General features: G+C 44.4%; 1 protein-coding gene across 1 annotated transcript in view; it reads right to left on the reverse strand.

Moving 5' to 3' along the window:
• Positions 1-1,366: 1,366 nt before the first annotated feature.
• Positions 1,367-12,112, reverse strand: part of usp54b (ubiquitin specific peptidase 54b) — a gene marked incomplete at both ends in the record, with an annotated part of 36,301 nt that continues 25,555 nt past the window's right edge. The window contains 6 exons of the mRNA XM_079182932.1: positions 1,367-1,453; positions 3,907-4,038; positions 4,126-4,247; positions 5,416-5,784; positions 5,954-6,240; positions 8,577-8,724. Coding sequence (XP_079039058.1) covers positions 1,367-1,453; positions 3,907-4,038; positions 4,126-4,247; positions 5,416-5,784; positions 5,954-6,240; positions 8,577-8,724 — 1,145 coding nt within the window. The remainder of the gene's footprint in view (positions 1,454-3,906; positions 4,039-4,125; positions 4,248-5,415; positions 5,785-5,953; positions 6,241-8,576; positions 8,725-12,112) is intronic.

A 12,112-nucleotide genomic window follows, 5' to 3' on the forward strand; every position in this document is an offset into this window, starting at 1 on the left:
ACATCTGAGGTCTCAAAACCAGTTTCAGTTTGAGGGAGAAATAATAAAGTGTGAATTGATAAGTGCCACTAAAGTTCACCTGAGGCCTTTAAGTAAAACAAACGCCATCGACTTCTCTCCAGCTGCTTCTCAGTCAAATAGCCTTCGGAAAGTGCACTTCTGCCGAGTAACCTTGTAAAGCGCACTTGAGTCATCTCTTTTATTCATTGATAAAGCCTAAGAGAAGGGTTTCCTAACCTACATACGTCTCATTCCTTCATGACTTTCCTCCCCTGTTGGCCTATTTCTAGTGCTACCGTTTCCTGTTTGGAAGTAAGAAAGAAAGCGCGAATAAACGACAGCAAGAAAGAGGGGAATAAAGGAACGAGGAGAGAAGCAGAGAAAAAGGAAGCGCTTTTCATTGTTTAATCTCCCGGTAGAAACGGGAGAGCTGTCATTAGGTCGGCGAGCGGTTTGGGGAGGGGGGAGGGGGGGCGGAAACTCCTGCTAGACACTTGTGAAGTGCACTCCACTCCTATTTGAAATGCAGACATGAGGAAGTACCACTTTAAGTTTATCAATATTTGTTAATTATCATTATCAACATTCCATAAGGTCTTATTAATTAACATACAGGTTTCATACATGAGTGTTTCTGTACATGACTTTTAGTAATTAGTGAGTTCGGTCTCGGGCGGGTTTACTGTGCGCGCACACAGGAAGAAAACAAAACAAAACAAAGAGAGACAAAATATGGCTGTCCATCTGAAATAGACCCAGTTCTGCTATGTGTGCGTCCAACAGGAAAGGCCCGTGAAGAAAGAGGAAGAGGCGTAGCTACTTGGTAAGAGTCCCCCCCCTGAGCTGAGGGTCCCATAGGATGGAGGACAAGACTGCCGAGAGCTCAGGTCCCCGTCGGACCCGGCCAAGTGAGCGGCCAAGCCAACGACACCGCTGAAAGCGGCGTGCTCGCCAGGCTGACTGCATAGGGAAGCCCTCTAAAAACCCAGGGGGGAGACAAGAAACAACAGTCCCGGGGGAGTAAGGGGGGAAAGGTTGAGGTTGTAGTTGGGGGTCAGAGTGACTGCATAGACAGAATAGTAGGTCAAGAGAGGGAGGGAGGGAAGAAGGCAAGGAGAGGCTAAGCGGGGTGCTGCAGGCGCTGAGGGAGGCTCTACGTCAGTGCAGATGTGCATGTGTGCGTGCATGTGTTTGCGTGTGCATGTTGTTTGCGGGGACAAGGAGGAGGAACAGGATAGGAGTCGAGCCGGATCCTCCCGAGCCGATTCCAGGTCCGTCAAAGGCGAGGCCCCGTCCAGGACGCCGGCGCTGCTGCCCCACCCACCCCCCCGCCCCTCCAGCGCAGAGGTTGGCCGCTTGTGAGACATTAGTGAAGCAGAGCGGGACTCTGGTCAGAAGACAGCTTGACGCCCGTCAGACACAGCCAGAAGCTCCCCGCACCGCCCGGCAGCTCCTGAGACGAGACAGGAGACAACGGGTCGGATCAGCATGAAGGCGCACCTCAAATTCAACCATTTTGAGAGGTTTAAGGGTTAAACTACTTGAGCCTCTCTGAAAACACAAACCCACTGGTGTTCTAAACAGCATGCGGTGCCGCTCTTTGGTGGAAGCTTTTCACTACTTAAACACTGACGTTCTATTTAAATCTGCCCCTAAGTAGAACATGTTGTCCCAAAGCGTTTCACAACTTAAATGTACTGAATATAAACCCTTCGCCGGATCAATACACTCATTGAGTGAACTGCTTAAACACAAGACGTCATGTTTATTGCTGCACCATTTCAGTTTAATTAATTAAATGTCTTTTATTCTATATCATTTTAAAGGCATTTCCTCAGATGTGTATGTGCAAACTTTTACATTTAGCTAGAATTTAACGTAAAGTTCTTAGTAAAGTGATTTCACATCACATCAAAACAGGACTGGAACGCTAAATATATGTGATATGACAAGAATCTATCTTTTGCACATACAGTGAATTCTATTAAAAGAGGGATGTTTTCCAGGTGTTATTTATTCAATTAAAATGTAACTATATACAAATTTAGGTTTAAAGAGCAGTGAAGGTTATTTTGTACTGAACAGGATTCAACCATCCCAATAATGGATGAAAACGTGATCTTTTATTTTGTAAAAGAAAGACCTGTATGGTTTTAATGTTTAGTATTTATGGTCATTTATGTTCCTCTTGTCTAGCCTTCTCCAGTCATATGGCTAATTGATGGACTGTGAAAAGTCAACCAGAAACCGCCTCAAATGCCACACCGCAGCATTTACATGCACATTATCATCCGTTTCTGGCCGTGACCTTTACATGGAACATCAGAAACATGGATCAGGTTGTCAAGTTTCCTGGTTTCTCTCAGAATACTCGAGCTGTTTTACAGAGGTGTCTGAGAACAAGGATGTAACGTTTACATGCACAGAACGAAAGCAAGGCAGCCGAAAAACAAATGGGGGAATAAAGCCTTGTGTTTTAGAGACCAGTTGTGCGGCTTCACATCCAAAACAGACAGAAAACAAATGCGACAGGTTTTATGAGTCAGGGTCTACTCGCTGTTTCTTATTCTTCTGTTTCGTATTTGTAATATCACTGTTTTTCCGGGTTTGTTTATTATTTAGGTGCCTCAGGCAGCTTCCCCCACAGGAGTTTCAGTTTGATGTACATATCTGTTTGGGATAAAAAAAAAAAAGTATTTTCTGTTGTCAGTGTTTCCTCTACAAAAGGAAGCGCTGAAGAGAACTGACATGTTCAGTGATATATCAAGACTTTCTTCTTCAAACCAGCAGTGCCTTCATTAGGGCTAGAGCCAGTTGTTCCAAGCTGTCGCTCAGGGCAAAATAATGGAATTATTACTAATTATAGTATTCAACAGTTTTTCTACTATAGAGAACAACAATATTTGGAAAAATATTTCAGATTGATGCGCGTTGGTCTGAGCTCCCACAGCGATATTCGCACACTGAAACTGAAGAAGCGTAAAGACGTGGCAGATGCCGCAGACTGTAAAAAGTATCTAAAAAGAGAGACCTTAATTGACTCAAACAAACAGCTCAGCAGTTTTTCAATGCGTCATGCACGGAGTAAAGCTACAAAAGGAAATAACCGGCGTTGTTTCTGAAGGTGGATCGGATTAAAGAGATGTTGTTGGTGATCCTCAAAGAAGAATGACGGTACAGATAGATAATGTTTTTCTTTTGGAAAGTTGAACTAAATTTGACACATGACACATTTGCACAGGGGTGAAAATAACCTTTGGGTCTCCACAGTTATGAAATGAATGCACATCCCATCCCCAGGATATAGCTTTGTGCAAATAGGGGCTTAATTAACCTACTTCTGTGCCAGATGAGTTTGCCAAAAATTAAAATGTTCACCAAAATATTAATAACATACCAAGAAAAGAATCTCTCTCCCACACACACACACACACACACACACACACTCTCCTCTAGCACTCAGAGTAGCTCAACCAAGGAAATAAGTACACTCTTCCAAGTCCTAAGATCAAAAGAGTAACGTCACACGTGCCCAGCGCAGTGTTTACCTGTGAAGCGGTGGAGGGAGGTGGTGATGAGAAGGTGTTGGTGATGAGGATGATGGAGGAGATGATAGTGGTGGAATAGCAACAGGGACTCAGAAGAGAGGAAGTAAGCAAGGAGAGGCACTGACATCAGCCTGCTTCACCTTTGAGAGAGAAAGAGCAGGAGGAGAAGCAGAGAGAGAGAGGGGGACAGATTGGAAGTCGAAAAAGCAGCACAAAAGGGAGAAATGAGACAGACAGCGGGGGAGAGGAGCCCGGGGAAAAGCTATGTGTAAAGTTCAACGGCCACGGGAGGTCGGGGCGGGTGTAGTTTAACGGCACGGCCACAGAGAGGCGGCAGAGCACAGGAAGTCACACTCACAAAGCTGCGCGTTGCAGTCAGGCGGCTGCGGCGCGAGGTCACCACTGTGCCGCTCAGACTGCGTCCGATTCGTCTCAGGTTTTCCCCATCGTCAGGCTCCACCCCGAAACGCAGATCCTGCAACATCATTGGCTGCAGAGGGAGAAAACGTTTGTCAGACGCTGGGAAATGGATCAGATGACCCGTGAGGGGCTTCTGTTGAAGAGACGTGGACGTTACCTTGTTGAGGTAGGTGGGGGGGCAGTCCGTCCCGTACACACTCCTCTCCATGTCTGCGTTGGGGGTCTTGGAGCGAGCCTGGCCTCCCACCCTTGATATGAGCCTCTCTGACGGGCTGCAGCCTGAAAACACACACAAAGCAGGGCTGGAGGTCAAAACACGAACATACAAGGGTGGTCTCTAAAACATGTTGTCTGCCATTTTAGTGGAAGCTTTCAAAAAACCCTAATGGTCCCTATGTTCATAAATCTACACCCTTACATTAAAACATTATTTATTTATTCAACATGAATTCTGTAGCAGCCCTTTACTGAACCAATACATCACATTTATCGACTAAACTGAGGGTGTTTTTTATGGTTGCAACATCTCAGCAAATTAAAAAGTCTCTAAAAGAATTTTTAAATATTTTAGTGTAATTGCTATTTGGAAACGTTGTAATTTTGGCTACAATTGAATATAAAGTTCTGTGATTTCATAAAGTAACGTGTCAGCACACCAAAAGGCCTCTTAAAGGACTCGCTGTTTAGCAAGAAAAACAACATTGAAATTTCCCAGAATCCATTGCAACAACCTGCAGAAACATGCTGCCATTCTATGTACTAACTGTGTACAGAAAATACTACTTATCTACACTATACTATACTTATATTTACAGTTTACTGTCTTTTGCAGTTGGTATATAAGAAATCAACATACATCAGTTTTATACTATTTATACTATCAGGTAGTGAGACAATGCAATACACCAATTAAACTTGAAATGACATTTTGACATTGACTTTAATGCTCTTACTATTTTGAAGGGTTTTTTTTGGCAGCCGTGAGCAGCTCATCCATTTCCTATGTATAACTCCGTCACATTTACAGTGTGAACACGATGCACACTCACAAACATTCTCACAATCAGCATGCAGAGTAGTATAGAACTGAGACAAAGTGAGGGATTTTAGCTTGTTTTCAATTTCTATTCATTCAGATATTCTCTATTAACGATGTTAATAATGAAAGGTAACGCTGATAAATTGCTGTTACAATTAATTGATAATGTAATTTGTTGATCAATGTTCTGACAATTGACTAATTAATTAATTAATTAATAGACTAATCGTTTCAGCTCTACTATAAATGTATTTTTAGTGATTCATATTCAAATGAAACTATAATGTAATAATATATGTCATTGTAATATATTTTAGAAGTTGTACTGTGGTAGCTCTTAGTTATGTTGGTTTTGTACCTGACTGTGTGTGTGTGTGCGTGCGTGTAAGTGTGTGTGTGTGTGTGTACCTGTCTTTCCAGCCTGCAGACTGGCCTGGTAAAGGGAGTCAAGCTCAGACAGCTCAGCCTCTTCGCAGTCACAGCAGGGATCCCCGTGTTGCCCTGGGGCATGCTGGGAGATGTAGTGCCCTGGAGAAGCCTGGCAACTGTAGCTGTAGTGCTGACTGGTCGTCTGCGGCCTGATGGGGACACATCGGTCGGGGGGCGTGTCATACGGCGTCACCACGGCGTCGGGGCGGTCCAGACTCCAGGAGGACCAATGGCGCGTGCCGCTGTCGCCGGCAGCTTCGTGCCTCGGCCAATGCTGAGCGGCACCGGCGGTGGAATGGGGCTGGGGGGGCTGCCAGAGAGGCGTGAGAGGTTTCCTTTGCCCAGAAGCTTCCAGGGGGGAAGATGGGGGAGGAGGAGAGGGCCGAGGGGGAGGGTGTGTGCGTGTGGGTTCAAGGTGTGTGGAGTGTGCGGTGTGTGTGGTGTGTGTATCCCAGAGACGCAGAGGAAGCGAGGGCAGAGAGATGGCTAAGTGCTTCCCCAGGGGTCTGACACTCACCCCCCCTGCCTGCAGCAACTCGCACAGCCTCACTCCCGTCCCCTCCCTCCCATCCTCGCCTTCCTCCCCTCTCCTCCCCGCGCACGCACCCTCTCCCCCCCCCCCCTTGGCTGGAAGGGGCGCAAGGGTGAGGGATGCTGAGGGTGAGCGGGGGTCGAGGGGGAGCGGGCCGATAGGGTGGAGGGGGCGGGTCCGGGCCCAGCGCAGCGTCCTGGTTGGGCGTTGCCTGGTCCTCTTCCTCCTCCTGATTGGGCGTCAGCAGTACTTGGACCGGGCCAGGCTGTTCACTGGAGGACACAAGGGAAGGAGGGTGTCAGTCAGCCAGCAGCACGGAATAAACCCCCCCCCCCCCCCCCCCCCACCCCAAAAAAACAAAAAACAGAGCTGCTCTGACGTCAGGTGAGTTACTGCATAGAGGGAAGGTCACAACAGCACATCAGGATAAACAAGCAGAAAACAGACGCACACACACACACAAGCTCACTTTCATACAGAGCGAACAGCTACAAACACATGATGCAGCTTTGTGTGTGGGATCTCACAGCCATGCTGTTCATGAGTGAGGCACAAGCTCAGCTTCTGGAGACTGACAGCTCGCTGCAGATTCACCAAACTTCACCCTCTGATCCGAACACATACACATCCCCAAACAACCAAAGACTTGGAGAATTTAATCTCATTATCAAAACAGCAATCTAGCCGCTGCTGCGCTGATGCAGTAGATCAACACTGAGCATAAATGTGGCCTCTACAGTCTGGAGTAATTCAGTCTCGGCGGGCCACTATATTACGTTATTGATTTACATACATTGATATGTGGAGGACATGATATATGTTGACCATTAGTGGATCCTCTCTGCAGAGATTCTGTACTCTATCAGTGTAGCAGTGTGTGTGTGTGTGTGTGTGTGTGTGTGTGTGTGTGTGTGTGTGTGGTAAACTAATGTGTGTTGGTATGTGTGAACAACAAGTCTGTAAATGTGTGGGTCTATTTTTAAAGAGTGTGTGCACTAACCTGTCTGTGTCTACGTGAGTGTCAGACCCCATCCCCCACACTAAACTCTCCCGTCTCTTTTCAGCCTTCGTAATTACCCAGCAGCCTTTGCAGCAGCAAGCTATAAATCTGAGGCTTGTGTTGATCAATAGAGGAGAGGAGGAAGGTAATAAAAGAAGCTGAGCGCTGAGCTTCACCTCCTCCTTCTTCCCTCCATCCTGCTGTTGGATTTACAATTCATTATTTTTTTACAAATTTCGCTGCAGTTTTAATTGAGTTCTAATGAAACAAAGACTTAACCCAACATTAACATGACTAATGAAGTAAATCAATCATTGTCTTACCTTACCTTATCACCATAACTTCTGTCTATATTTCTAACTTGCTATCGTCATATGAGTTTAACCCGAGATCCTCTGTGAGGATAGCTTTTAAATAGTTTTTATTCTGTGTCTCTCTGTGTTTTATTGCATTAGTACTTTTATTAATCACATTTTTATTCTATTTAATCTCCTTTTTAAAATTTTATTATTATTATTATTTTCTATGATCAATGCATTTTATTTTTCGAGTATTTTGTTTAATTCATTTATAATAATTTGGTCAATAAAACCGTTACAATGTCCACAGCTGACATCTTTAAATAGCTTGTATTGTGTGACCAACAGTCCAAAACCCAAAGGTATAAATACATAAATAATTAAATCCATGGGATGCTTGGGCCCGATACTTGCCTGCAAATAACTATTATTATTGAACTATATTAAATATGATTTATTCTTTATATCAGCTTCTAGATACTCTGCCTCACTCTATTTAAATATTAAATATAACCCTTATCATGAGAACTTCACTGCTGAAGCTCTCATTCCCCTCCTCACACAGCCAAACTAACACATCAGGTGGGTAGCGGACTGACTTACTGTAACACACAAACACAGCAACAAAGAGCAAAAAAAAAAAAAAAAAAAAACAAAACAACAAACCACAGCACAGGATCTGTGACCACAATCGCACGGCAGCACACGGGACAGAAACACAGAGACGGACTGCAGCTTTGCAGTGTGCAGAGGGACACAAAGAGCAGAGGGAAGCCTTGGCAGCACACGGCTACAAAGAGCAGCACAACAGCAGCGCAGGGAAGCAGTGAAGCACGGAAAAGCAGAGAGCGACTCTGTCTCCCTCTTTTTACTCTCGATGGCTACACAGAGCCGAGCAAAGCAGGTTTTTACTGCACTGCAACAAACACACAAACACAAAGGGGATAAGAAGTTACTATATATAGTCAAGTGTGTGTGCTTGAGAACGCACACACATTCAGACACACGTACACACACACACACACACACAGCAGGATGGGAGAGTGCAGTGCTTGGATTTACAAAAAAAAAAAAGGGGTTCTGGGATTTTGTTGCAGCCAGAGCTGAAGACACAAACATGAGGGTGTTGAGGTGTTTTTAGACAGCCAATACCCAGAGGACACACACAGAGGAGTCCTGGGCTGGGTTTAAGGACAGCTTGAGCCGAGGACACACACCAAGTGAGGGAGGGAGGTAGGGAGGAAGGGGGTCTGAGGTGGTTTTGAGACAGGCACCGCTGCGGACACATAAGGGGGGACAGTGGTGGTACCTGCGAGGCCCCTGTGGGTGGGTGCTTCCTGTCTCCCGTTCCATTTCCTGTTCCTGCCTGCGTTTGATTGGGCCCCCAGTGCTCCTCATGCACGCAGCTACAACCAATCCGCTATGAGCGTTAGCCTCATGCAGGGGTCTGAGCACAGCTGAGGATGTTAACAACAGAGTGGGAGATAAAAAAGAGAAAAAGACAGGAAGATATAACGACAGGGTGGCAGAGAGAAAGAAAGAGTGAGGGAACGCGAAAGGAGAGAAAACAACAAGAAGAATACCAGAAGGAGAGAGAGAGTAAAAAGATAAAGACAGAGACAAAGTATGAGGATGAAAGAACAGCTGAGACAGAAGGAGACAGAGAAAATAGAAGCAGAGCAGAAGGAGTGGTTATGAGGGGGCCGGCATGCAATACGCTCCTCTACTGTAAGTCAATGCGCGTCTATTTTATACATGTTTAGAGTTGCAGAGTGGGAGGATTTATCGTCGGGCGTCCTCTTTATTTTACAGTTGGAGAACTTCTTTGGATTGGTTAAACAATACATACAAAATACCATGATATTGATACACTAATGATCCACTTTAAAACTAGATCATGTCACTTTTTAGATATTTATACTCTTACAAATTAAAAGTTACATCCATAAGAAATATAACATAATAATGCTCAATTTAATACACGCAGGTATTTTACACCCAAAGCCTGGTCTGGTAAGACCTGCTTATGATGGCTAATGTCAGCTAATGTTGGCATATTCAATATTTCTGTCCAGTATAACAAACAGCACTCAGTCTGTTCTCTGAGTTTGTGACTCTTCTCTACTTGTGCGACTGTACTGTTACACTTAATTTAACCAAATGTGTTGACCAACATTGAGGATAACATTATAAGGAAACTTAGACTTTACAGGGTGGAAAAATATTCCCAAACCCAGCATCTCTTGCCACTTTGCAACTCTACAGTAAATGCATCAATCTGTAAACTTGGACTGTAGTTAGTCAAAAAGTCAAGATTAGATACACGAGGAGCAACGTAAAGGCTACGTTCATGAAGCCACAGACACCAGACAGGGTGTCTACAGAAGTACAAAGCTTTCTATGGTGCGTAGACTTTTGAACGCACCCTGAATGGTGTTAGTTTGTTGTAAGAAAAGATGCAGAAGAGGACAACAAAAGAGCAGCCATCATCCATCCTGGCTTGAGTTTACAGACTTTTGATTGATAGAGACAGAATAAAGGACGGTTGACGGCAGCTCTGTTGTTGCCATTGGCTGTAACATCCTCGAAAACACTGAGGCAGATTGTTTAGAGTCCGGCTGAAACCATCGATACGGATGTGGGAAACCAAATTCTGTTACGTAATGGCACTGATAGTGATGCCATCTGTTCATTCGCAAGTCGTCCTTTCACTTCATCAAGGTTGAGTGTACTCACAGGGGTGTGTGTGTGTGTGAGTGTGTGTCAGGTACGTGAGGCTGAACACACTGAAGCACACACAGTAGGACAGACAGGACACAACATGATAATCCCTGATATAGATTTAGTAAGTGCTGAGCTGGAGGGGAAAACCTGCACACCTGCAGTTCAGACGAGGCTCTCTCACACACGAACACGTATTTTCTTAAAATAGTAACACAGGCACAGAAACATATAATGTGTGGATGCAAGAACCAAATATGCATGAAAACACACGCATACAGGAATGTGGACCACACCAGAGCCACGTGGCAAGTCCGTCAGAGTAAGTCTTAGTAAAGGTCTCGTGTCATTTAGGTCATGTCAACGTCAAGGCACAAGTCTGCAAATTGCAAAAGTGTCATGCTACCCATGAAAATGTTGCTGTTGAAGTGTTTTTGTATCTTAATGTTTTGTCTGAAATAAGTCAGCTCACAGCAATCAAGTCTCAAGTCCTGATTGTGTATTTAGGACTGCAAATCCACAAAGTTGGGGGACTTGCCAGAGACAGATTAAACGAGACTAAGAGTCTACAGCCATGCTGGCGTCTCTCTGACTATCTGTACTTAGGCCCAGCGGCGCTTCGAGCTAAATGCTAATGTCAGCATGCTAAAAATAATTACCAGGTATATCGTTCAGCATTTTTGTTTAGCGTGTTAGCATGTTAGCACATGGCAAAAACACAAAGTACTGCTGAGGTTGATGGGAAACTCATTAGTTTGGACAAATTCTATTGTTGAGGCGCTACAGGAAAAGTCAGGAGATCAACAGAGTCAGGGAGGATTCATCCTCTTCAAACCACAAATGTCTGAACAAAATATCCAAGCAATCCAACCAATAGGTGTTGAGATATTTCAGTCGAGACCAAATTGGTGCACCAACAGAGCTGCTAGCGTGGCTGAAGAAGAAATTGATGCAACTACCAGCTTCTAGTCTCTAGTATGAGTCAAGCTCCAAAAACAATGGATTTCCCATAATGCACCACTACATGTTTTTCGTTAGACCCTCCATTCCTGGTATGTGACTAAATATTTCAGTACTCCGTGGCCCCAGTTTGTAATGTAAATGAGGAGTCCCAAAGCCCAAAATGAGATTACTCATCTGATGTAAATTGAGTAATTATGTAAGAAGCTCCTCCAGAGCCACAGAAGACATTACAGTCTCATTATTCTAGTTAGTAAATTGACTTTGACATGTATCCCTTTAAGTTTGACTTAAGTCTCACATCTAAAGCTCTGAAAAACACAACCCTACACACACACTCACACACACATACGTAAAGACACACCGATACACACATGACTACATGAACACAGGGAGACACGAACATACACGGTGTACACACACACACACACACACACACACACACACACACTCAGAATATGCAAACTAAGAAACTCACGTGCATTGTTAACTCCCTAGAGCTCTGAACTTGGACTGGGTTTGTGACTCTGAATGGAAATTACCCTGAAAAGTTTCCAACTCCTATTGTTGGTCAGTAAACGTCCCACAGGAGTCATGTCGGTAAAACCTGATCTGACCACGATTTGCTCCCTGAACTTTGCTAGCTGGAAATGTCAAACACACACACACACACACACACACACACACACACACACTTATTCTGACATAAAAGACTCATGGATTACACACACAAAAAAAAAATATATATATATATATACACAGTACAACTAAGAGTCACACACACTAAACTAATAGACAAATAAAACATTCCGCCGGAGGGAGACAGATGGAGAGACAGACGAACAGATGGGAATGAGGACAAAGAGGAGGTCAGACAGAACGTATAAGTCACTGTGACTGCTAAACTAGACAACAGGTGATAATGTGACCTTGAATCTGCACCGGGCCAGATTTTAACATAAAAATACACTTTATTATTCCGGATCCTAAAACAGCCTCACAACCCTTCAACTGAAAGTGCCATCAATTTGCCCTGTTTTTACTGTTTGTGAGTGAAAATTGAGATTGAAACTGACCAATAAGTCGGTGGTTCTTCTTCTTTAAACATAAAGAGTTTCCCTGTGCAGCTTTTAATGCAGCTGTTTAAGGGCCAGTTCACACAAA

Source organism: Pholis gunnellus (assembly GCF_910591455.1).
Source record: "Pholis gunnellus genome assembly, chromosome: 21".
In the NCBI taxonomy this organism is placed as follows: Eukaryota; Metazoa; Chordata; class Actinopteri; order Perciformes; family Pholidae; genus Pholis; species Pholis gunnellus.